The following is a 27325-nucleotide window of genomic DNA, read 5'->3' as shown; positions in this document are numbered from 1 at the left end:
TGATCAAAGCCACCCCTTCCCGCCTTAAAATAGATGAGGTTGTGATTTTTTTCAAGTCCTAATCTCAAACTCTGCCTGGGTATTTGCTGGGCTCTCAAGGTCCCAGAGTGGGCACAGGCCTGGTCCACACACACTTGCCTCCCACTCCATCAATCCCTCCCACTCCCACTCCATCCCTGCCTAGAGCCTCAAGCCAGAGGCGGGTAGCCAACATCACCCAGCCCCAAGCACATTCCTCTGGGAGATTTTATGCAGCTTTAGAGCTGCTTGTCCAGCATAATGTGACCACAGCTCATCAGCAAAGGCCTTATTCAACTCCCACTATGCTCTTCCTGTGCTCTGTTCTCTCCTGGCTCCCCACCAGCACCTGCTCTGGCCTCACTCCCCTCCAAATTTTATGCATACTCTGTTCCCAAATCATGCAACCTCCTTGCTCCTCTTGCTCCTACCCTGCCTCTCCCACAAACGTCACTCTTGCTTCTGGCCCCCTTCTCCCCACACCCTGCCTCAAATGGCCCTCCCCAAGTCCTCCCCCATTCCTACCTCTCAAATTCTCCAGGAGGACCTCCAGGGTCTGATATCCCTCCTGCTCTTGTTTCAAGGGGTGCTTTCATCTTCCTCTTGACTCCTGAAGGGCCCCTGTGGCCTCTGAGGGGCTGAGCACCACTGCACAGCCCAGCTCCACTTCTCATTCCTCCCTGCTGGGAGAGCAGCCAGACAGGAGTGCTCTGCCCACCCAGGATGATCAGAGCAGCTCTTGGAGGCAGAAGATGGCTCTACCAGCATTCCTGGAGACAGCCCAGGATTGTTGGTGCAGCACACAGCTGCTAGAGGACAATAGGCTTGGCACGACTCTTGCATGGAGCACTCAGTGGTTACAGTCCCAACTACTGCTTAGTTATCCCCTCTTAATGCTCCACATGGCCAGTAATGCCACCTCCCTAAGCTCCTAAAGAAAATGCAACACGCAATATTCCACATATCACACACCATACCTCAGGCTGGGTGGCCAGAGATGCTGGATTCATAGCTCAGCCGCTCTTGTGCCTCGGGCCTTGGCATCTTCGGCTTTTGTGGTCATTGAAAACTGTTTGATTGCACTGGGTGATTGCCTGGTTTTATGAGGTGACCCAAAAGTCCAAGGCCTCCTATGCTTTGCAGCAGTGACTGAAGGGTGGGCTCACTTCTCAGCCTTCCTTTCTCTCTCTGCTCGTGTTGTTTTCCTGCCCTCCTCCTTGATAAACAGGAGGCGAGTGCAGCATCGTAGTAGGAAGACAGTTACTTTGCTGGTAGGGACATGGTGCAGAGACCCAAGTTGCAGTGGGGGTACTTGCAGTCTGTTTAGGGCCGTTCCTGCAACCACCAAAGTTTGTCCTTTCTCAGGACACAGAAAGTTATGTTTGCTTCATGCTTCAAAGAAGACAGTCTGAAGCCAGTCTCACTTGAAGCAGATATGACTGAATAAGGTGATACCAGGCAAGCATCTTATAGGAGCAGTGTGGATTAGAGCCTCAGATCAAGTAGAAGGGAGACAACCCACACTAGATGGTCCTACAGTTCGCAACTCGGAGGAAACTGAGTGCCTCTGCTTTCTCTGTGATCTCTGAGAGATGAACTGAGCAAATCCATGTCCCATACCCTCCTTCATTTACCATTCTCTTCCTCTCAGACTGGCTTGTTGGGTTTGTCTGATTTACTAAACTATTTCAGTTTGCTGAAGTTAATTTATTTTTTTTCCTGGAATGTGGGAAGCATTCTAAATTCTCTTTGTCCAAGAACCATAGGTGTCACAGAAAAATAGATGTTATCTCAGCTGGGAAGTTTCTGTTCATACCAAAACAGGTTTCTCTGCTCAGAGACTTTGGAATTACCCTCCATACACTGGCCTCTCAAGCTTCTGTCTCACCTAGTTTTCTAGTTATAGGGAAGATTTCTTGGTTGTAAAAAAACTTAGTGTCTCCTTAAGACAGATGAGCACCCCCTTATTTTGGTGGCCCCAGAGTGGAGCACAATTGCTCCTCTCTTGTTGTTAGAATTGTTTGGCATATCAACTCTGATCTGAAATTTTGCAGACTACTAAATTCACAGTGAGTTATATAACCTGTCCTGCTGTCATATAACCCCACAAGAGTGGGGATGCAGTGCTCTATTAGAGTGACCAAACAAGCTAAGAAAAGCAGCACAGCAAGCCTTCCTCCCAGCACCTGCACTGCTCCCCACAAGTATGGTGCAAGATTCACCAACGGGACAAGGTTTTGAAGGACATTGGCTTACAAGTAATGTTACTGTTTCCTGCAAATAATGACCATGGTTCTATGGGGACAAGGCATTAACAGCTAAATGGGTTTTTCTTTAGATTACAATAAGAGTGGGTTACTTGGTTCCAAGGAGACACCCACCAGGGAGTTACCTTGTTTCAGAGCAGCAGGCTCCACTCTTTCAGATTCGTGGAATAAACAGTGTTTTCTTTGCAAACTACCTATTGCCTGAAGCTATCTCCGTTCAGGCTGTGATCTCATCTGATTGCAAAAGCTAAGCAGGGTTAGGCCTGGTCAGAATTTAGCCGGAAAATCTCAAGGGAAAAAAGAGGTGCTGTAAGAAGTGGTGTTGGCAGTTTAATAAGTGATGCCGCTTCCTCTCAGTCAATACAGAGGTAATGTTCCAGGAGAGAGGTTAAACTAGCAGGGGATGGCTGGAAGCTGCTGGATGAAATGTAAAACGGATATCCTGACAACTTGCAGCATCTGTTGCGAGGAGGAAGGTAATCTTGATGTCCTAGGCAAACAAATCCTATCAGCCTAAGCTTCTCTGATAGCCATCACCGAAAACCACACTCCATTGTAAGATGGTCCAATTCAGAGAGGCTGCATTTCCGCAGAGGAAAGATCAACCATTGCAGTGATCTGTAAAGGTGCTAGTGAGGTGGAAGTGACTGTTCATAAGTAAATATTTTATTGGGTTTAGAATTCCTAATCTCTTTTGTGAATAAAGATTCTTATTACAAAATACCAAAAACTTCTCACGAGCCAGTTTTCCTATGAAGCAAGGTCCTATTTATTTTCATGTCTGAAATAAATCCTCTAATACAAACAAGTGAATATAAAATTAAAGTGCTAAACTATTTACAGCTATGCATGTATATGTCTGGTGTGCCAGTGCTCTAGGGCAGACTGAGGTGGTCCTCTCTCTCAGACTGTCCCAGGTCCCACTCAGTCACTAGTTCTGAGGACACCTCTGTGAAGAGATGGTCCCAATCCCAGCTGACATCATCCTACCAAGAGGAAAAAGACAAACATGCTGAAATGTTACTGGTGATACCCAAAGGTCTCTGAACGATGCCAAATATTCAGGATGAACAGCAATGAAAGAGAGAAACTAAATGGCAACTGCTCTGGCCAGGGAAGTCCCAGATTCAGTTGGCTAGAACAGGAATCCTAGTCAGAATGAAATGTGAATCCCTTCTACAATTTAAAGATGTTGACAGAATTATTCATGTTCCAAAATTCCATAAAGGACAGATTTTTTGATACTTGTTAACCTTAGATATTCCCTGGCAAGGCATAAAGAGGAGCCATAAAAATCTTCCACCCTTCTGCACTTCTGCTGAAGCATCTGCAATTCTGAGCAGCAGAAATCCTTTGTTTTAAGTCCTGAACTCCTGCCTGCCCAGTTGTATTGAGGTTACTCTGTCCTGCTTTAAAACATCCCTCTGCCCAAACTCCAAATGCCTTCTGCCTTTGTTCCTCTGTACCACCCTGTAAAACCACCTGGAGCTCACGATGGCTACCAAAGACAATATACAACAGAGCACTGTTTCTGCAGGGATCTGTGACAGTGCCAGGTCCTTCACATTTTCTTTACTAGCTCTTTCATACTGAAGGGGGCCAATCATAGTGATGCCATAATCTCACACAGATTATATATCTTTAAAATAATCTGCTGTGGAAATCCAATCTCCATCAGTTTGGACAAGCTCCTCCTCACCTCTTTCCTCCACCCCACCAACAAAGGCTTACTTTCCAAGTACAGTATGAGACACACAAGAAGCTTTTGCCTTGTTGGTATTCCAAGACTCACCTCTCGTAGTTCATGCTCTGGAGCCAAAACTTTGGTAAGAAGCTTCAGGTCAACCTCTCCATCCTACAAACACACACACAGAGTCACCATCTTACAGACAGTGAAAAAGTGGACACCACTGTTTCACCAGGTAGGTCTTACTAGGGATGGGCACATTTGCCCCATAAGGGACATATACTTTGTCCAGAACAGCAGGAGCTTCATCTGAGCAGCAGATACCATACCCACACTATTTACAGACACAAACAAGCACGAAAGCCACACTGCAGGGAGGAACACTGCAGGAAGCCTGCAGGTTGTTTGGATGATAGGGTTGTGTATTTTATGCAGCTGAGTATCACTGTGGAGGACGATGGGAGCCTGGAAGGAGAGGGATTCACATCGGTCACTCCATAAAACATCTACTTACCAAAGTCTGAAAGGCAGCATACTTCATTAGGTCTTTGTCCAGGTCATGGTAGGTCAGCACTCGGTTCACTTGCACACTGTAACCAGAAAGGGTCAAAGTACAAGTCTGGGTAAGTGTGGAAGTGCATCTGAGGAAAAGGGTGTCATGAACGGTAGTCTGGTGACACCTATTTCAAGTGTCCATATCACCCATGTGGACTCTTGAGATGGATGTCCCCAGGCGGAAGCATATTTCATTCAACAAATGAACAGTCATTGACAAATCTGTTGTGCACGTGCATAAAAACAGGACGTGGAACAACCGTGGACTCCTTCAGAGAAGCCAGCATGCTGGAGAGAAGATCCACAGTCTACCTGCAAGGACCAGACAGAAAACAGGAACGTAGTGAACATTCAAACAGCCCCAGTGCCATAGCAAAGCAGGCTCTGAGCGCCCTACCATACAAGCTACAGAACAGTAGGGACTTTGTGATTTCCATGTCTGAGCTGAGTCACAGCTATCAAATACCATTTCTTAAAATGTAGCCTTCAAAGAGAAACATGGCATAGGTGGGTAGTATACTGTCATGCCACGCTACCCTTCACAGGTGATGCAATACTATAGAAAAGACCTCTGTTGATTTAATTTCTGTTTGTGTTTGTCCATGAAAATCACTTGTCTTTTCTGTTGCAGGAAGACTATGGATACAGGAGGAACAGATGGGATTATAAAAAAGAGAGAAAACACAGAAATTAACTCTGGTAAGAGATGAAGTAATTTTGAATTTACTACTATAAATTGTCATTTATTTTTGTTAACAGCTATTTAATTACAATAACTACTCCATACTTGTGAGAGAGGTATCTGTGGTCAGGAGTAAGATATCCCAGCCCTCCAAATAAGGGGCAACAGAAATCCCAGTCTGTGATCTTGGCAATAGGCCCAACAGAGGAGAGAAGACTTTCCTGATATGTTCAAGTTAAACCCCCCAGAATTTCATTTTTTAAAAACTTGCTGGTCTCCATTGAGCTAACCCCAAGACTACTCTGATAACACCTTCAAACAACAGGATTGTACTTTGCAAATTAACTAGTCACTTGAGTAAGTGAAGGATATCCTGTGGAGGGCAAAGCAGCCTATGACCACGCATAATCAAAGAGTGTGTGATAATGCATGTGTACTGGAGGCATCTGGTGTTATACAAGCAATCTTAAATCAAGCAATTCCTCACTTTTGAAAGTTTGATTTTGCAATATCAAACATGTTACTGTAGGTTTTTTATATATGGAGAGAATATGCAGTAATTGCTTTCTCTGTGTAACAGGAAACAAGAAGTTTGCACTGTTCAGCTTGGAGCCCTGATGCCACAATACACAGCACCAAATCCTGCTGAATGGCACTGCTGCTGACATCCAGAGAGCATGAGATAAGGTGGAGTTTAATTTCACCAGCCATTCTGCACTGCTGATGAGAGCCTCAAGAGCACCTGGCAGTGCTCTTACCTGGGGGGAGCAGCCACTTGCATGGCCAGATCTTCCTCCTGGACTTCCTCCAAGTCAGGGATCACGGGAATGTCTGCAACAAGAGAAAGCAGCAGCAGTAGGTGGGGAGTGTTGTGCTCTCCTCTCACTAGAGACAAAGGTTCCTTTGCTTCACAGATATGAAACAGCCTGTTTATTATTACAGGAAAACACAAGACAGTTATTTAGCAATGATTAAAAATATAATGTTTAATATTAAAACAAAGCAATGAAGCTTTGAAGCTTGGGGTCAAAAGAAATCTTGCAAGAGAAGCAGATTTGGGCTGGGTAGGACTCCATAGGCCATGGACCATGTATTTGAACACAACCTTGAAGCTGAAAGAAGCCAGCTGCACTAAACCCTGCTGCTTACTTGTCATCATCCTAAGACTGGCAAGAATTTGCTTCTAATGTGTTATCATTTGCTCAGGTCAGCTGCCAGTCACTTAGACTGTTAGAAATGAAATGTGGGACAGAAACTGAGAGAAGCCATGTAAAACTTCATGTTGAAGGAGCTGCTGGTGGGGTCTCAGGCTGTGCAGAGGCCTGTGACCTTCCTGATAGCTGAGGAAGAAAATGTTGGTGGTCTAGAAGATACAAAGACTAGGGAAGATGCATCTAGTTCTAATGTCATAAACATTTTCACGATTTCCAGTGTGACTGTGGAATGGCTGATGTCTGGGTCACTGGGTATACCCAGCACAAGGACTACAGCTACTCCATCTAAATAGGATGCTAGAGACAAAAGAATGGAAGAGAGGAGGAAGAACAGGGCGTACACTGAATCCTACTAAAGCACCAAGGCTCTGAGAACATTGCATGGGTTTTGATTTAACAAAGTGCTGTTAACAGAAACGAAGAGAGCAAAAAGGGAGAGGGAAGAAATGGGAAAGTAACTGGAGGCGCAAAGCAAGGACAGAGTTCACCGGCACAGGGCTCCTTTAAAGGCTCAAGGCCACAAAGGCTCTCCAGAGACCCTGAGCCCTCAGACTAAGAAGCTTGTGGTTTGGCTCTGGGAAGAGGTTTCCCTTGCACAGTGTATGGGCAGAGCTGGCCCCTTTGGCACTGGAGCGAGCAGGCTGCTCCCGGCTGTCGTCAACGCAGCCATGCTACTGCTGGATGGCAGCAGGTGGCTGGGCCTGGCTTTGCCCCATTTTGCTGCCCCAAGCTGAGATGAATATTCAGGAGCTGGAGAGACGTTCCCACCTATGGCACTTAGGGCTCTGGGCAGGGTCTTCCCGAAGAGCCCTTTGTCCGCCGCCTGTCAGAGCTTCGCAGGCTCTCAGCTGCCCTCTCCCGCTCAACGTCCACTGCACATCCCCAGCTCACCGGCCGGCGGGGTGCGAGGCAGCCCTCACCCAGCTGCAGCAGGGCACGGGTCAGCCCGGGCCTTGGCACGGTGGCCGTTCGGAGCTGGCCACACAGTGGGATTTCTCGCTAATTGGCTGCCTGGCGGAAGGCTGAGCGGGACAGGGGCTGCCTTGAGAGCCTGGCCACAGCAAAAGGCAGTGACAGCTTGGGCAGCCTCAGCAGAGCTGTGCCTTCTGGCCCCCAGCCGCCCAAGGAGCAGGTGCCTGCAGAGCGGCTCTCCAACTACAGCAAACTTCCCAAAAACGTTTAAAGGGAAACTGCAACAACAGACCCCAGGCCCCCAGGCTGTCCCTTAGATGGAGGAGGCATGTGCAAGAAATGCCTTACCAGTGCATCACTGGGCCTTTGGGGCAGATCTCTCCCCGCTCTGCTTGTAGGGACAATACACAGTAGTCCCGCTGGCTCTTCACTGCAGGGCTCCCAGCTCTTGGTAAAACTTGTAGCAAAATGCAATTACGGGACAAAAGCATCTCCATGGACAGACAGACTGACCTGTGGAGGCAGCTGGTAAAACCTGCTCAGTGATGATATGGGAGAAAGTCCCTGTAAATAAGCAACAAAGACCAAGGAGGGAACAGACTGGTGAGACTGGTCCAAGGGGAAGGTGCAGAGGTGCCCTGTTAAGTGCAGACAAACAAGCATGGGAATGAGAAAGTCTAATCTCTCCTGAGCTAATTTATTCTTTTCAGCAGGAGACCATGAATGTTGCTCAGCAAACACAACTAAATTAAGAACGAACTGTGAACAGAACTGCCCTCACCCATGGAACAGCACTCCCTGTAGCAGGAGAAAGTCATATCCCTATCCTCTTTTGACAGGAGAAATGTGAAAGGTGTTTGCAGCTAACTGAATTTCTTCACTCAGTGCTCATTTTGGCAGCTATTTCTGGGGTCTCCTCCTCTTCCTCTGCTTTCACTGATCTCTTTTTGTACTAGAAAAAAAACTGTAAACTTAAGGCCCGGATCAGTGATATTCCTCCCATTTTGCAGGTTCTTGAAGACTGCTGGATTCTTCAGTGCTGATTTTATCTCACTGCCATTGAATTCCATGGACAGATTCCCAAACCCCTTGCAGAGTGCTACGTCTACTCTGTATTAGCAAAATCCAGGCAATCACATAGAAATTCTTTCCAAAAGAAATTCAAGGCTCCAATATTTTATAGACACTTTGAAAATATTTCAGACAGAAGAGCTGGAAACGCTCTGGGGGCTCCTGCCAGCCCCTCCAACAAAGGCCAGTGCATGCTTGTTCTTACTGCAAAGTGCAGATGATTTGTCCATTACTAGGCAGAAGCAATGCCCTTTAGGACTGCCAGAGACTGACAGGAAACAGAACAAAAATGTCGCAAATTATAAGAAAATATCAGTTCCCCAGGCTAACTGCTATCAGTGGCAAATCAGCCCTGAAATATTTGGGTCTTTATTTCACTCATTACTCAGAATTTCCTCTTCCCTCTGCCAATTCCCAAGGTGCCACCTCTCCACAATCCCTTTCCCTTCTCTCTCTCTGTACAGTTTGCAAAGTGTCTCAGTTGAGCCAACCTTTCCCCTCACTCAGTCTCCAGCCCCCTATTGTTTCTGCTGCTCTTCTTAGGACTCGGATCTTTTTTTCCAGAAAGCTCTGGTAACACAGCCAAGTCATGGCACTATGTCAGCTGCAGGGGGAGAAGTACATGGGCTATTGTGCTGCAAGACTGTAGGCATATGCTCTACTTCTAGTATTCCCCTTAGCTGTAGTGAGGCTACTTACATATAACATTAATATATCCAGAAATGTTCGCAGGACCATGTTTTCCCAGTCTTGCACTGCAGATTTTTCCAATGACAAGGTTACATTACAAACCCCCGCTCTGTGTGCTTTGCTCTGTGACCCACATTTTTCCCCTCCTGTTCAATGTGGGGGCTTCAGATCATTTTCCATAAGCCTGTGTTTTTGGTGCAGAATCTTGACACATACTTTACTGTCCAGGCTCTCATGTCTGAATTCAGTGCCCATGTAGGTAAACCTTAGAAATTGCTGCACAATGCACCTACATGCTAAGGAGCTGCCTGCGTGCAAAAGAGGACACCTTCACAGATAACAGGTCACTGCAATGAAGTGAACAAGTGGCCTGTGCGTTACAAAAAGAAAACGTTTTGCAGCTGAGCAGAAGGGGTAGTTTCAAAACCGGGAAACAAAAGATTATTCTCTGCAGTCTAGTTATATGTTTTGAGGGTGGTTTTTTTGCATAACTCAGCTGCATTTTGGAGAACAGCTTCCATATTGTCTTTAATATCAACCAATTTTAATCAAAACAGGCAAATCTCAGAAGCAACATGAAAATCGTACAGCTTCAGCTGTTTTTCTCCCACTTTCACATCCTTTCCTGAAGACCTTGAAATGAGAACAAACTGATATGATACTAATAGTAAGAAACATTAAAATAAAAGTTGAGTTACTGGTAAAAAAATACTAAAAAGGGGAACAAATTGAGTACAAATCACCTTACCAACCTTGGTCTCCCAGCTGGCCTCTGAACACTGTGCTGCTAAGTACTGTTACCTATGTCACCTCCCTCAACCATCCTCCCCCAGATAGAACTCCTCTGAATCTCCATTTCATATGGCAGGTAACATTCCCAGAGTAAGTGCTCCTCAAAATGACACTCACTCTCCCCCTGAGAGTGAGCATCCTGCTTTCATTTTAGCTGAAGAGAGGGGAGACTAGGTAGACACACACATCAGGTAGTGTTTTACAAGCAGCAGAAATGACTGTATGCAACAGAAGATGGAGGGGGGAACATAAAACCTCAGTGCATGCAGTGACCTTAAAAGAGGAATGTATGAGGCTTCTCTTTATGGCTCAAAATGACCGGGAACAGAGTAACAGGAAGTCTTTCCCCATGGATTTCTCAGCCCATAAAGAAACAAGATATTGGCTTTAGAAACTGCTCATGGTGGAGATGTGAAATGCCGAGTAAGCACCAAATGCTAGGTGATGAATGCAAACTCCCCTCCATCTCCCAGATGATAGTGAACAAGAGTGAACAAAGAATGAAACCAAAATGAGTGTATCCATGCAGAAGTTATGGTGGGGTAGGAGACACCAGTATCGAATGTTGACTAACGTGTTATACTGCACCAAACATCATCTCAGAACATCTGAGTCCCAACATATAAGTAAGAATAGTAATTTTATTACAACAGATGGACTGAGCTAGGTCCTACACAAAAACAGCTTCATGCCTAAGTTATGGCAAGACACCAATAGCATAAGGCAGAAATGTGTGGATGGTAGGAGGAAAAGATGGAGGGGAAAGACCGAGAGTAACCCATACTACATGCAGATAGCCAAACAATAAGCAAGGAACAGTGGCTTTTCAAGTCATAAACAAAGGAGTTCATATGTGTTCATATTAGAGTACATGCAGTAACCATCACCTTTTTTACCTCCTGGCAACTAACTTACTGACTGAGAGCTGAGGAAGAAAACCACAGAAAGCAACAAGCAGGAGGTAGAACCTGCACCACTTTTAACAACCAGTTGCTCCTACACATTGGTGAGTTGCACTTCCCCTCCCAGGCAGAGCTGATTTTTGGTTTAGTAGCAACACCTGAAAGCTGGGTGCCTTAAAATCCTGCAAGCTCATACTAAGATCTGGTCCTAGCCCCAAGGCTCTCTGCTAGAGACAAGACAGCACATAAGTGGGGACAGACAGAATCTGTTCAAGGTCAGGCAATAAATCTGTGGCAGAGCTGGATCTAGAAATCATGTCCCAGGTCAGGCCTGCAGTTAGTCAGCAGTGTGGTTGCCACTTTCTCCTTGAGCTGCTTTAAGAGTCTCCTGAGCCAACACCCTGACACTCAAAAAAATTACTCCATCTCATGTAGTCTGATTTGCTTCCCCAGCTGGGTGAGCATTTCAAAGGCCAGTTCAGAAGGGACGTTCTTGCAGTGGGGACCATGCTGCCCTCCCTGCCCACACACCACCATATCCAGAGAACACAAAGAGGGTAGTGGCTTCTGGAGCTGGCAGTCCTCTGCCACTAAGCAGGCATAAGAATGAAACTAACTTTAGTTTAAGTTGCTTGCTCATAAAATGTAAAACTGAAATAATTACAATATCTCTGCTGCTGCAAAACTTTGTTTTACTGAATGCTGTTACCTTCTGCATCACGTTTGGGGAATTTTAAACAGGCAAATGGAAGAAGGTCTGATTGAAGATGAAGTTAAGTGAAAGAAATTGGTCTCATTTAGCACATGACAGGATTCATCTGTGTTCCCAAGTCCACTGAGGTAGCATCATGGGCGTTTCATATTCATGAGCTGCTGCGACACTGTGTCCCCTCATTTACAAAGCACCGTGTTCAGCAAATTCTGTCCCTGTGGACACTCCGTGCATTTCATGGTCTTGTCAGAGAGACATCAAACACTTCAGTAACCAAATACCAGAAAATGGCTTTAATTAGCGCATCTCAATGCAATAAATAATTTTTCTCTCTAAGTGGAAAAATGGAGAATTAAAAAAAAAGAAAAGAAAAAAGTGGAAAGCAACAGGCAAAAAAAAAATCTTCAAAAAAACATAAGGAACAAGGGACACAGACAGCTTCTGCTGAACACACAAACAAGCTTGAAGCCTCTTGGAAGCTTTCTCAGGAGAGCAGCAGGCAAATGGAGAGGATAAAGAACACTTCTTTGGATGCTTGGACATTAATTTCATAGGGATGCCTTTTCCTGACTGAAATTGCCCTACTAGTAGGCCAATGCAGAACAGCATACCTGCCTGATCAGCCAGCAGGGAGATGAAAACAGTAGAGTGAAAAGCAGGCAGTACCACTGCTACTAGGGCACTGCTTTAAAAGCTGAGACAAGCAGATGATAACCTGAGTGTCCCATGTACCAAACACCCTTTTGAGAAGAGAACGGCAACAGCACAACCTGGACAAGCTGATGGGAAAAGTCACCCAGCGAGTGGGTGCCAGAGGATTAATAGGATCTAGGGGAGGTCATGCAGCAGATTCAGTACTGATCCTCCAGCCTTGCCTTAAAAGATTATGCATTTGCCTTGCATCAGACAAAATAATTTTTTCTTCAGCCACCGAGCTGTGATGATACTGTCAGGATGACTGGCTGCTTGCTTCGATAGTGTTGTGCTTTCACACACTGCTTGGGGTGGCATGGCTTCCTCCTCAGCTGAGGGCTTGCCGGGGACAGGCATCAGGCCTATCTGCCCAAGGCTGCTACTGACACAAAGCCTCTGCCCAGTTTCAACCCCTGGGAAGTGTGAAGAGATACAGGGCACAGAACAGCCCTGTCAGATGAGTCGCTGGGCTCAGTGCAGGGCTTCAGCAGGCAGTAATCCATGGCTTGCGTTGTGCAAGAAGTAAAAGCAGACACTGATGACTTTAAAGATGGGGAATCTCTTAATGCATAGGTTTGTTCACCAGCAGCAGAAGACAGGAGAGACTGGAGGCCAGGCTCAGGACTTGGGAGTCCACCATATTCCTGAGGTTATCAGCATTTAGAGTGGTAACACACCTCCTAGCCTTACCAACAGCTCCCTGACAGAGCACTATGTCTGCCCTCCTTTTCGGTAACATGTTTTCCTCTTTTCAAAGGCTGTTCCCTGTTCCTTTGCAGTATTCCCCTGAAACATACTCAGAAGGTGGTGGGGCAGCAGATGAGAAGGCATGAGCTGCCCTGGGAGGGTCTGGTGAACTCAGAGACACAAAACCCTCCTCAACAGTGCTGGAGATGAGTGATTTTGCATTAGAGCATTACTGTGGCAGGGAAAGAAGCTTCTCAGGATGCTCCTGTGGAAGTATGTTCAGGAGCAGGCGTGTCTGATTCTATTTCATCCTCTTCATGTTATGCTGGAAAAACAAGACAAACTACATTTCTTTTATGCTAAATCCTTAGGTTTTTTATTTTTCTTATATATATTTATTAAAAAATGCCTCTTTGATCGGCAGCACCCATGACACTTCCACATCCAGCAACTCCTCAGAAGCCTCCTCCCTCCACACAAGGCCACCGCTGCTGACAGCCAGCCGGGTTTGATCAGAGCCACTCAGAATCGGATTTTCATAAGACAGATGAGGAATCTTACCGCTGCTCTCTCTCATATCAGATGAGAAACTGAGGGGGAGGGGGGACGGGTCCTGAGGGAACAACACTACAATCAAGGGCTACGCGGTTCTCTCTCTGTCCCTCCACTGCTGCAATTTTCAAAGGAGTTTGCCTCAGGCAGTTTTAAATGATGGTGTCTCAATTCTGTAATCATCTTTCAAGAGCTTTTTCTTAAAGGGTATTTTAGGTAAACCTAGTCCGTCAACTACACTTATGGACTCAGCAATCACAGACCCAATATGACTGTATATCTACCATATCGCAGAATTTAATGATGGAAGATGCTTACCCAGACCATCATTTTCAGCCCCCAACAAGCTGTGCGTGCTCCCTTGCAATTAAGCTGCCTACTGCCCCTTCGCCAGTGGTCTGCTGTTTCCAATAGGACTTCAAACATATCCCTTGGGACGTATTTTCTGCTCCCCTCTGCCCACTGTGGCTGACAGGAGGGAGCTTTCCTTGAACACCACAGGCTCTAGATCACAATGTCAGCAGTCACTGGAGGAGTTCAAACTGGCCTGGACCAACAGTTCAGTGGAAGCCATCAGGTTGGGCAGAGTCTGCCCTTCACTGACCTTGTGCAGAGACTCAGGGCAGTGCATTAGGGGAGCAGCCAAGGGGAGGACTGTGGTGTGCTGACAGCGCCACACACAGAGTCACAGTGCAGAATCCCAGAAACTCAGCAGCAGTCACTGTCACTCTCTGCCCCAGGCCCCTCTCTTCAGCCCATTCACAACGCTTCCAAAACACTCTGTCTCCATTTCACTGATGCTCAGAACTCTTCGTCCATTTAGCTCTCCCCAAACCATTCCACCACTGCCTCCTGAGCCTGTCAAGTATCCATGGGCCATCTCCCTGGCTGTTCCTGCACATCCTCCCCCTCTCTTACCCTCATGCTCAACCAATGCAACTGTCCTTGCAGCTCACAGCCCCTGGAATCCACTAGCACTCGGTGTGTTCTGTAAAAACAGCACCTCACCAGGGAAGCAACTGGCAAACTTTATCAGAAATTATAGAGCCAACAATAACCCACACTGCACTCTATTTTCAGCTCTGTTTGGAGCAATTTCATCATTGGTGCATATTTGCATGCAGCTCAAGAGGTGTTTGATATTTTATGGCTGTGAATTGCAGGTGCCAGATACCCTGTAAGGACTGTCTCCCACCTGACAGACAGACATCACTCCCCAGAAGAATGTGGAGACCATGGCATATGCCCACCTCCTCTGCTGTGCACAGACCCTGGACTCCTATCCTGTTCAAATGCAAAGGAGCTGCTGGCACACGCCAGAAGGGTAAGAAGTCCTTCTAGAGGTTTGACATTGTATAGAGAGGTCTAATCGTCAGCTCTACTTCCTTGAGGAGGCTTCCCAGCAGGCAGGAAGGGGTTTTGCCTTGAGGGCACAGATCTAGTGACTGTCTCCTGGCAGCTTTCCTCACCTGCAGGTCAGGTTTGGGTTGTCTGTGTAGCATAGTCAGGCTTTCATTTCAATCAGCTGTATCATTCACACACACTATCTGCTTTAAAATAACAAGCCGTTGTTCCTGCAGACAGAGAATCACACATCACATTCCAGTCCTCCAAGAAAAGCCCTGTTCTAGGAGCTATGCATCCCAAGGGTAACAGAGAGAAGGGGGGAAGTGACTTCTGAAGATGGGGCAATAGTCTATGGGGGAAGGATAGCTGGGAGAGATGACAGCCTTAGCTAACAAGCCCCTGTAGAGTGCTGAGGAGAAAAATACAAGGGCAATGTAGTGAGGAGACAGGCATCCGGGGGAGTGCAACTCAGCAGTGCAGAACTGGTGGACAAGAAAGGAACAACAAAGAAACTTTTAGCCAAAAGGACAAAGCAGTTTGCTGATGGAGGAGGGGGGAATGACAGCACTTCTCACCCAGACAGGAAACAGCCCTTTGTAGCTGCATGCCAGAAAGACACACACAAGCAGACTAAAGCCAAATGAAATACCCAAGCGAAGTCGAAGCAGACTCTACTGCCCTACCAGAGAAAGGAGCAAAGGGAGGGGAAAGCCCTTCAGTATGAACTGGGTTGTTCTGTCTTCCCTCCCACCTCATGACAAAGAATAGTCTGCACCTGGGAGAAGCTCTTGGCTGCTACAGAAAAGGAAGCAGTGCTCTGCAGATAGCACTTTTTAAATTCCACTGATAGTCTCACATCTCCTATCTCATGCAGTTTTCCTGCCATACAGAGCTCAGTCACTGCTGCCCATTTCCCCTGTTGACACAGACAGAAAATTGAGCAATTACCCTTAAACTCCTCTCTCAGATTGCCCAGATTGCTACATACACAGCATTAAGCCCCCAATTGCCCCTGGCCAAAAGTGACTCAACTAGGTCTGTCCTTTAGGAATTAAATGCTTTTGTGTTGCTTGTGAAGGTTTATTATTTCTCAAGTTGTGATGCATGAAATCCTGATAAAGCAGGTTTCCCACCATGCAGAGGCCCTCACCCTGCCATAACAAGGTTCAGCTGCACACACACCCACCTAGCAAAGGTGTGTTATTCATTTACTATGGGTAGCAGGAGGATGGGCAACTAAGCTCACAGTGGGTGCTGTAGGAAACCCCAGTATCCATCAACTAAACACTCCAGAGCTATTTCTAGAGAGCCACTGCACTTTTTCAAAACAGTCCTTCCAGCCTGGAGTTTTACAGGAGCAAATGGTGCTTTTAGTCAAACACAAGTCTTTGCTTCCATATAACGCAAAACTGGCTCCTCATTAAAGTGGTGCTCTCGTCCTGGACTGGCCTCTATGAAGAAGAAATATGGATTAGAGAAAATGAATTCTAAGCATGACCTGAGTCAAGGTACCTCACTGCTAATATTTCAACAGTTTGTATCGCACAGTATGGATGACTTGCACATTTTGGGTTTCCCTGTGCAACTATAAGGAATGGCTAAAACTGCAGATAGCACCATGCATGTTCCTACTGGTCCACCCACTTACAATCTTCCATACTACTTCAGTTTTTCCACACCACCTGAGAAGTGACTGTCCTTCTCTCCCAAACTCCCATGGAGATGAGGAATCAGATGCTATTTCATGCACAGGGTGAATGGCCAAGAGCATTGAGAGAATTCTACTCTTATTTCTGAAACTACAAGGCATATCGAGGCCAAAAGTCTCTACTTGGCTGTACAACCTTCCCTCCATTCGCCACGTGCTAAACTGGGCTCTCTCCAGGCCCTATGCTTTTTTAACACTTTCTCCAATGGACCCCAAATTCTGAGCCTCTGGGTGTTAATGATGTATAAACGATCATAACTGAGCACATTTCAAGTACACAAAAATATCTTTTTGAGGGCATATAGTTTTGTCCTTCATTGTTCTAATGAAAAGGTTGGATGGCGGACAAACAATGTTAATGGAATGGTACAGCTCAGCTTTCTAATAGGTTAGAGAAAGGCGATCCAAATGTATTGGTTGACAGCAGCAATCATTACGCAACTGTGCCTGTTCATATTAAGGTGTACAAGCTAACACATTATGCAGCACAAAATAACCATGACCCATCCTTGGGGATCCATACACCAATGTCTTGATTTTTGTATGTTTAGAATCTGAGTTTTACTGCTAGAGTTAAGGACACAAGACCAGGTGCAGTTCTGTGCAAAGGGGAGGCTGACACGGCTCAACTTACTGCACAGCCACAGCATGCTACTCCCTGCTTTCTATACTGGGCAGTTTTTGTATCTCTCTGCTTATTCAAAAAGTAATTTTATTCAGGTTCTGGAGTTTGTTTATATGTCACTTTTCTTTGCTGCAATTGCTGAGCCCACATGGAAAACTCCTCTCCCAGAATAGCTTGCTTAATCTCCCTGTAGAAATAGGAGCACAAGCATTAGAGATTTTCCGTATGCACATTAGATTCACAGCCCAGTGTATCTGACTGTATCAGAAAATGCCTGGGTAGGAACCGTAATCAGATGAGTGGGATCTTTCTTCTAACACATAGATTGAATCTAAAACTGAACTCTGGTTTGCAAACAATCCAAATACAACTGTTAACCACAGGTTAGGCACAGATAAATGAGTGAAGTGTATTAGGACTTGCCATGTCTTCATTCCACATTCTGCATCAATTCTATTTTGTATTTATTACCCAAGGTCTTAGAGCACTAAAAGTCACATGCTGCAAACATGCAGCAAGCATTTTTATGCCTGGTTAGCAAAGACAGTTATAATACTCTGAATACAAGACCAAGGTTCAACAAGAAGGACAGCACGTACGCAAACAGTCAAAGAGCTGTTCAGAACAGACTATCAGCCTCAGTGACATACGTTGAAATTTAAGAAGCCTAAGAAACTTCCCAGGGGGAAAATTAAGTCTATTCTGAAGATGCCAATGCTATAAAGGTGCCACTTCTGGCAGTCATGTGTTGCAATGCTTAATCTGTCTGGAAGACCCAAATAAGTCTTCATTTAATCTCATTAACCATACTGATGTCTGATCCTTTGTGACTCCTGGTAATTCTTCTGATGCTTGGTGATATTTTACAGATGCAACATTTTATACACTGTATAAATTCTTAGCCCTTGAAAACTGACATAGCTCCTACGGACTTTAATGAATTTCTATGCTCTCCACAGTTCTCTAGTGCTCGTCTCAAAATTCATACTGTGGATTTTTCCTGAGATTTCTCTTAGCTCATCCAGTCCTAGAAGAGCAGGTGATATACACTATAAAGAAAACTAGTGCTAAGTCAGGAGTCCAAAAGATTTCACAGCAGTCTGTACAGGGATGGGATGGGATGGGATTACCCACCAGTGCCTATGTTTAGCTTATGATCCATGATCTTGGGTTAGAGCAAGCGAATTTTTTGAATTAAGAATTCCCTCATGACAGTGACCCCAGGGGAGTGGTGCTTGTCCTGATGAGAACAAGAAAAGGATGTTACCATAAAACATGAGAGGCTTTAAGCAGAGCATACTATTACTTAAACTAGGAGACAGCAACGATTTCTTTCCCTGCTCTTAACATTTTACTGCTCTTTTAGCTGTCTTTTTGCCCCTGTCCACTATTCTCCACGTGGAGGTAATCACAGAGAAAAGCTGTCCTTGACACTTTCCTTCCTCCCAAAGGTGCTTTATCATTCGGTGTTAATGAAGAGCCAGAGTTAGACTACAGGTTCCCTTCCTCATCCTCCTCTCCATCTCCTTTGCTTTCTCTCCCTCAGTCAGCAGCTGGGGAGATGTAATCAATTCCTGCATTTGTTTACCCTCAGGGTGGTTCACTTCCTTGCAATTTCTTAGAGGGTGCCTCTGCTCACTTTACTGAAGAACCCCCAGACAAGCATGAAGGCACTTCTTGCAGTCAAGTAGGTGATACCTTACCTCCTCCATCATCTGATGCCTCCAGGCTCTGCTGTCTGAGACGATGGCTGCAGCAAAACACAAGAAAGAAATAATTTTAATTGCAAGGCCAGAAAAGCATCTTAGTGTGTCCCCTTCCTCCCCACAAGCCTCATGACTTGTCAAGGGGAGAGTTCCCAGGTACACTTAGCCTGCAGACTGACTTTCTTTCATTCGCCTCATTGCTGGACTCAGCAGAAATCTCAGCTTAGAGCGCTTAAGGAAAAGGCCTTGTACCTGAGACAAACCCTTAGGCTGCAGACACTAGGGCCGGGGGTGGGTCTGGGAGGAAAGCGGATGCTTTGTACTTTTCCTTCTTTCTGTCATATGGGAGTGACAGAGCCATCACCTACTCCAGGGAGCTATAGAGTGACCAGCCCTGCCCCATCCCAGGACACAACATGAATTCATGTCAGGCTCTGCACCATTCCCAAGTTCCAGATCTTGGTGTACTGGTGCTTAGAGCTGCATGTCCCTTCTCCATGAGATCAGATGTAAAAGTTGTGGAAGAAGTCTCAGCAACAATGGGAACTTACTCTTCTACTTCTTCTGCATGCTTTCTTCCTGACCTGCAAGACAAGGAAGGGCTTAGAAAAGGCTAGAGAAAATTAAAAAAATGGCACCTTTCCCTGTATCACTATTATGCAAAACAGTTCCTACACCAGGTCCAATATAACACATTGCACCCTTAAAGAGTTCTGAGTGACCATTAAACCAGTGTATCAAAAAGTCCCTGAGTGCATCAGATTGAAGCAGAACCACTTGGGTCCAAAAAGGCAGCCATGCTCAGATACAGCAAGAAACATATTCCCTGTTTTTTAGCTTCTGAGATACTTTTTCATCCCCTCTGCCATCAGCTGCAGGTAAAGCTTGCCTTAGTAGAAAGGTCGGCACATTGAGGAGTGAAGAAGATGCTATACTCTGTCTACCTACCCCTGAGAGATCAACAGGTCTTTCTTCCCCCTGGTCGTGCATAAAGATTATCTGGTTGCCTTTGTAAGTTAGGAGCCCCACCTGAGCTAGCCAAGTTCAGGTCAGATGTGCTGTCGCTGCAGTAAATCAGGGTTGATCTGGCTGAGTTAACAGGAGTTCATAATAATAACGTGCGGGGGAGGCACTGGCAAATGGCAGCTCCCTTGCTCTCCACCCCAGCAAGCCCAGAAGTAATTCAGTCCCGATTAGGGACGCTTGTTCAATATTCAAAATGTAAAACATGGAGGTTGCTGAACCAGCACTTTGAAAAGTTAATTAAATGCCAGGTTTCTTTTTAGCAGATACTCCATCACTCGCTGATTGCTTTGGCCATTTTGCAGAGTGAAGTTTCATCTCTATGCACTGGGAATAAATATTCTCCCCTTCCTTGAAGTCAGGGTGCCATGACAAAGAATGCACGGGGCTCTCCCCTGCCACACACACTGCTCCAGGACACACCAAGATGTAAGAGAAGTTGCTTCATTGCCTTGCACTGCTCCTTTCAAAGCACTTCCATGAGATGGGACAGGCCTCTCCTCATCTGCTTTCTGTTCTACCAGGTTATGGTCCTCTTCTAACCCTCCTGTGAATAATCTACTGTTCTAAGAGCAAGGAGCAGGGCACAGAGAATATCTGGATATGAGAAGAAGCCCCTTGTCTCCACTGCTCTCCCTGGAGCTTGCAGCCTGCGAGAAGCGAAAAATTACATCAAATCAGTGATCTGAGCCCAGTATTATCCACTGCTGTAATCAGAACTGCAGCTGTGTAGGTGACATCTGCATCCGGGCTTTCAGCTGTATCTGCACCCTTCTGTTCATCAGAAGAGGCAGAAGTGCAATGGAGCTGGGGAATTTAGGAAAGAGCTCTTCCAGTGAGGAGTAATTGTCCAGCTCCATCCTCCTCCCCAGTGGCAGTGCAAAGCACTTTTTGTGAACTGCCTGATATTATGCAGAAAGAGAGAGCCCACCACCAGCTCTCACTGGAGTTTAGAATCTGAGGAGATGGAAAGGTGATGCAAGATTTATCCTATTTTATCCCTCTCTTCTGCCTCCACAGAACTGCTTCCCACACCCTGTCTTCAGATCCTTACCCTCACTGAGCTGATACATCCCAAACGATGGCTTTGCACAGTGAGATGATTTCCTGGAGGTTCAATCTAACCTCTTCTTAGCATGATCCCGTTACTCTTGATAATTGTCCAGCCCCAGATAACACTATATGCCTCAGTACTCCCACTCCCTACATCTTTGCCCATCTCCTGTCCCCAGGCAGGAGTGAAACACTTCACATGTTTACACCTCCCAGGAGAGGGTCACTCCTGCTATCCCTGTAAGCAATTTTTGTTTCTTTTTCCTCAGCTCCCTGTCATGACAGATACCCAGGTGGCCCACAGGGAAGGCAGTCATATGTTAGTCCTAGAGGCAGAGACTACTTTACTCATATTCTGAGACTTAAAGCTTTCTCAACTTTTTCTTGTTATGTTAGGAGAGGACTTATTCAGGGCAACAAGAAAATACTTCATTATGAAATAGCTGCACTATACTGGAAAAAATAGTCATTTGGGGAACAAATTCATAAAACAGGAGGGGAGAATAGTACTGACCCCTTTAACGCCAGAGCCCAGGTGTTGGAACACTCTCCCGTCAAACAAGACAGTTCCCTCCTCTCCCTAGGGCAAGCTAAAGCCCCCCAGTCAGCCCCCCAAAAGAACACCCTAGTCCCTATATCACAGGGTCCGAAGGTGGCAGTGGGTGATGCCAGTCTTTCATGCTGATAGTCCTGGAGTTTATACAGAGCATTTAAATACCAACAGCACTAGAGCAGGAGCTAGAAATGACTGTTGCTCTGTTTAGGTGAGACATCTGCTTCCAGTTACTTGTACTAAATACGTTTGTTAATATATGATTTGGAATAGCATTATTTGATGAAACTGGCATTTCAAACCAGCTGATAAGCTCACAGGTAGAGAACTATCCTGGAAATATAGTATGAAACTTCTGGAGCACAGGAAGGAAATGCATGTTTTACACTCTCTGGGACCTTAATGACTGAGCTATTAGGTAAAGAAGATACCCAGTCTGCTGTTTCCTTTCCCTTCTTATAAGGTTTCATTTCATTTTGTTTGAGATGCCATATTACCTTTTCATTCCTTATTTCAGATTGGAAAAAAGAATTCACAAAATATTTTTGGTTTGTTCCTGACTAATCTGCTTTTTTGGCCCAATTGCATTACCTAAATCAACCTAACAAAGATACCCTGAAAGAAAAGTCAAGTTTTTCCTTGTGTCCTAAGGTTAAAAACCTTCGAGGCAGTAAGAGAAGTCATTAACAGATCCTCAAAAGGTGCCCTACCTCCAGCCGGGTCCATTCCATAAGCTCAGCTGAGGGCTACGTTATACATGGAGATACTATTCCTGCAGAACCAGTCACCTGCTTGTCTCTTTGCTCTCCAGGTGCTATGGGAAGCCCCACAGGCATTCTTCATGAAGTTATCACACTGCTTTAAGCACTGTGGAGTATCCCTTCATGAGAACTGGCTCAGCTTATCAATGCCAATTGCAACATGTTGAGACCAACACTTCATCCTTCAGGAATATCAGGCCTGGGTACACAGCATCCTCTTCATTCACCACATGGGCACAGCTTTCTAGTGGTGAGTGAAAGCAGACATGGAAGAAACCAGACTGTAAACTCAAGCCAGCACAGACAGACTCCCTATTCTTTCCTTACGTACTCAGCAACAAGAAGCGCACTGCCCTGGTTTGTTTGCTCCAGCTGGAGGCACAGCCCAGGGAAGGCAGCAACAAGCGCCTACAAAATGACCAATTGTGTATGAACTATAGATACACCCACTCAAGTAAGGGCAAACAAAACAATACAATTCTGGGAGCAGTGCTCAGAAATGCATTCAGTCTGATGTATTATACACCAGCCACCTCCAGGTTTTGTGAGACAGCAATACCTCTGGTTCTTCCATTTCTTCTGATGAGCCCATTGCATCTGGAGGGTCAAAGAACATGGACCGACCCCATCACCTGGACAACTTCATTTAAATTCTCTTTCATGGAAGGCTGGCTGTGCTCCCAAACATAACCAAAATCCCAGAATATTCCCTCTGGCTTTGGCCAACTGCTGACCCCCTCTCTATTTCAGGGTGCTGAATAGCTGAGAAACTGGGCAGAAAACCCTGACGGACCCCATGTAACCGCCCTGTTATGTAACTCCCAGTACAGAATACCTATTTCTCTCCTTGTGTCCTGGGACAGAGGATACGGATCTGATCTTGCTCTTGAGTGCTGTCTTAGCTCAGTTCTGGCCAGCAGGAATCCTTTCTCCACATTAATGAGAGGGGGTTAAACCTCATACACACACCCCTAATGTACAGCTGAGCTGCCTCGGAGCTGCCCGCAACTTCTGTGCTGAAGGGTGAGAGGCAGTTCTAATGTAGACATCATCTCTGTTAAACTGTTTCTTTCTCATTTAATGGACTACCACGGAGATCTAAATGGAGATAAAGTAGCAGGGCTCAGAGAACAGCCAGGATGCTATCTTTATGCAGCATGACAATGTGCAGTGGTTAATTAGACACCGTTAACCTATTTTAGCAGGGGACATAACTGGGATGAATGGGGGGAAATGTCCTTGAAATCCTTTTAATGTCCACAGCTCATGAGCGCTCTAGACACGCTTGCATCCAGCACCGAGCCACAGCCAGGCACCAGGAGGCCAGCGAGCAAGATCCGCGGCTCTCTTCTGTGTGCCCCGGCAGGTGTGAGGGCGGACGACGCTGCGAAGGAAAAGGGCGGCAACTACGGCGGGAGGTTAAATCGCACATGGAGGCGGCTGGCCAGGACCGCCGGGCCTAGCGTGCCGGGGGCAGCAGCCGAGGAAGAGAGCGGGCTAGGAGCGGGGGTAGCCCCCTCGCCCGGCGCGGTTGCCATCCGCCCGGCCGGGGGGCCGCGTTCTCTCGCCGGCGCTCCCGCACCCGGGGCGCAGCGCCCGCCCCGCTCCGCCCGGCGCCGAGGGCCCGGTGCCGCCGAGCCGGCGCGGCTCCGGGCCGCGGGCGGGCCCCGCGGCGGCCTCGCTCCCCTGGGGCCGCCCGCCGGCGCCGCGGCTTTGCCGGGCCGCGGCCGCCCTCTGCCGGGCCCCGGCGGCCTGGCGGCGGGCCGGGCCCCCCGCGGAGGCGGCGGGTCCCCGGGCCGCTGCCGAGCGAGGAGGGCGGCGAGCGGCGGGCTGCGATGGGGCTGTCGGCAGGCAGCCGCAGCCGGCATCCACTGGGCTGGCGGGCTGTCCCCGGGAGGGTGGGCCCGCTCCGCAGGAGCGGCGGGGCCGCCAGCCCACACCGAAAGGTGTTCTCGGTGTCCGACAGGGCCTGGCAGCGCGGGCGGAATTTCATCTGCCCGCCTGTTAGCGTGTTGCCTGGCGTGTCTCAACCGCTTCTCGTTGTGAGTCATGGGGAGCCAGAAAGCTGCTTCAAGCTGCCCTCTTGCTGAAAAAAGGAAATGGGGAAAACGGGGACGTCCTGGCACTCAGAGGTACGTTTTGCTGTGAGAGCTGGGCGATCAAAGGCAGCGCAGAGAGGCGGCTGTGTGCGCGGGCAGCTCGGCACTGGCCAGCGGGCGGCCTCCGCGCTGCCATCCAAAGCCATCCCCACCCCAACGCCGAGGGCTGGGCTCGGCCCGCAGGGAGACGGCAAGCCTTTTGCCTCTAGGGCACAGGCTGTAATTCAGGTCTAGGCCTGAGGGAGGAGGGGGAAAAAAAAGATAAAAAAGGACATTGTACTCTCTTGCTCAAGTATTTTTTTAGTGCCCATCACCACAGTGAGTGCACGGTGAGCTACGAGTTGCAGCTTGTTCAATAGCCTAAGGCACACCTAAGTTACACACCCAAAATGACGCACGAGTGCTAACTGATCGGTTCTCCGGGCTCTCCCCGGGTGGGTCTTGGTCACTGCATGTTTGCTGAGACACAGGGAGAAAAAACACTCATCAAAGCTGTGTGTCAACTAGAACTGCAGCCCGTGCTGGAAAGCACTGCCACAAGGTGTCTTCTCAGCACCTTCCCTGGGGCTCTGATCAGTTCAGTTTCTACCCCCTCTCCCTGGACTGTGGCAGCCTGGAAAAGCCAGATTGATTCAATCAGTGAATTCAATCTTCACATTTCCTAAAATGAAGGCAAGTTTTGCCATTGATTTCTGCAGAGCAAGGACCTCTATGAGCCTTTATTTCTGTCACAGGGTGTCACCTCACAGCCCTCCACTTCGAAGCCCTGGGGCACATGGCTATCTATATCTCCACAATGGGGTTTTGGGCAGACACACATTTTTTTAAACTGTAATGGTCCCACCATCCACTTTCTGGCCCCTCACAGGCTCCCTGGGCTCCACATCTTGAACATACTGCCCTAGAGCATGGCACCGGAGGAAAGATGAAACAGTGAGCAGGCATGCTCTGTGGGATGGGATCTGACAGACACTGCAGCTAGTCGGCTCCAGCTGAAATGAACTTGTGAGGCACTAATAATCTCTAGCAAAAGTGTTGTTGTTTCTCCTCACGTCCTAAAACGTGGGCTTGCTTAACAGAAGCAACAAAGGAGGAAAGCTCTGGCAAGCAGGACGTTAGGAACTGGCACGAAAGAGCAAGCTGACAGAGAGAGCTCATGGGGGTCACTGAACCTCAGCCTACTCACTGCATTGTCCCCGTAACAGATGTTCCCAGGGTTCCCCCACTCGCTCACTGGTAGAGAGCTGACCGGCAGAGCTGTTCAGAGCTCCCACTGAGCAACAGAAAAAACAACACTTAATACAAATTCCTGCTGTGTGGGAAAACAGCGCTGCAGTTTCTAGAGGTATCCACCACACATCTTCATTCCCTGAGAACAGGGGCTCCGATCCAAGTGATCCCGTCTTCAGTCTCCAGTATGCACCAGGGCCAGCTCTCACACCAAACAGCTCTTGAGCTTACAGGAGCATTTCAGTTTCCATTTAAAGGGAAAAGCATACTTCTGATCCTCATGGTTACATGGAAGAACAGACTGCTAAAGGAGAAAGAACTAAAATGCAAAGAAAAAGTATCTAAGGTTGTTTTTTTCAAATCCCACAACAGAGAGCAAACTCATCATTCTGAAGTACTGGGCCAAAGACTTTTTGCTTGTGATTGGCCTCACTGAAAACATTTAAATGAAAAACACCAGAAAGAACTAGGTGTTTATTACCAAATGGCACCTTGTGCTGTCATCTGAGAGAAACAGCTTCTGAAAGAAGGTATTTTAAGAATTTGGATTAAGAACTTGAGAATAATAGAGGGGTTAAATGGGGAGGGGGACTGGGGGAGGGGGAAACAGGGCCAAACAAGTAGATCAGGTCATCTTAGGTCTCTTTTCACAGGTAAACTGCATTAAGCTAGACTTCACAGCCAATTTAGAGGTGACCTACAAAGGCCAGACAAGTTTTTAGTCTTGGCTTTGACAGATACAAAAGGGTTGCAAGTTACATGTGTTCTTCAACAGGGTTTTGCTTTTTTAAACTGGAAATATTTGGGACAGCAAGGATAGTATCCCCTGAATTTGCTGGTAAATTCCTTGGAGATGCCAAGAACTAAGGAAGGAAGATGCTTTGTCCTCAATCAAAAAAATCAAAGAGATTATTTACCCTGAGCACACTTCTGCCACCTCAGCAGCTTATATGGACTGTTACCAAATATGTCACACGTCTGTTCCACTTTTGTCATGCATGCTTCATTTTCTAGGGGAGCAAGAGGCTACAATCCTACTAGTTCTTCCATTGCCCAGTGTCTTTCAGGAAAAAGAAGTCAAAGAAAACTTCATTAACAGACTAAAAATAAACAGAAATCTAGCTAAAAAAAAAAAAAAAAAAAAAAGGAAAAGAAAGAAAAAAGGAAAAAGAAAAAAAAAAGCCCAACTCTTTTTCCAGGTTCCTCTTGGCACTGCAAAGACACAGGAATGGGCACAAGTCTAGCATTTTCCCTTTGCAGGAAACTCTTGCAAGTTACACTAAGCAGGATTAAAAGGAAAAAAATCCCCTATCACATCATGGTACTGAGGGATTCTCAGGTGACTCTTCTGTCTTTTAGGGACTTTCCTTTTTCTGCCAGTTATCTTTACTGAGTCTAAACAGAAACACCAAGGAGAGCTCACCCCAGCAATGACATGGAGGGACAAGAGGACAAGAGCCTGTTAGCATTCCTGGAATAACCAGCCTATTAAAAAAAAAAAAAAAGAAAAAGAGCAGGGAAGAGAGAGAGTGAGGAAAAAAACCCACTCTGGGCCTGCACATTGCAGCTTACCGCCATCTTGATGTCCTTGATGCGTGCCGATGGCATGGAGGCGGCTGGCACCAGATCAGCCCAAGAGAAGGAATGAGAGGCCAATGGAGATTTATGTGAGGAGAGTGAGATGGACAAGGTAAAATTGTCAGGAGGAGTTGTTAGAAAGTAAAATATATTGTGACAATTCCACTCCTGCCGTTCATCAATAAACTGACAGATCATTTAGTGTCAA

The 27325-nt window shown here is 46.7% G+C and overlaps 1 protein-coding gene across 7 annotated transcripts in view; it reads right to left on the bottom strand.

Moving 5' to 3' along the window:
* Positions 1–3030: 3030 nt before the first annotated feature.
* The window catches only part of IFT43 (intraflagellar transport 43), a 45132-nt gene continuing 20837 nt past the window's right edge, over positions 3031–27325 (bottom strand). For all 7 annotated transcript variants that reach the window (XM_074868447.1, XM_074868448.1, XM_074868453.1 and 4 more), the window contains 6 exons: positions 19372–19404; positions 18818–18864; positions 5968–6040; positions 4487–4562; positions 4078–4140; positions 3031–3271 (listed from right to left, as the gene is read on the bottom strand). In XM_074868447.1, the coding sequence (XP_074724548.1) occupies positions 3161–3271; positions 4078–4140; positions 4487–4562; positions 5968–6040; positions 18818–18864; positions 19372–19404 (403 nt within the window). In that variant the 3' untranslated portion in view covers positions 3031–3160. The remainder of the gene's footprint in view (positions 3272–4077; positions 4141–4486; positions 4563–5967; positions 6041–18817; positions 18865–19371; positions 19405–27325) is intronic.

Source organism: Strix uralensis, chromosome 4 (genome assembly GCF_047716275.1).
Source record: "Strix uralensis isolate ZFMK-TIS-50842 chromosome 4, bStrUra1, whole genome shotgun sequence".
Taxonomy (NCBI): domain Eukaryota; kingdom Metazoa; phylum Chordata; class Aves; order Strigiformes; family Strigidae; genus Strix; species Strix uralensis.
Note: the sequence above shows the minus strand (reverse complement) of the source record. Positions and strands in the feature narration are given on the sequence as shown.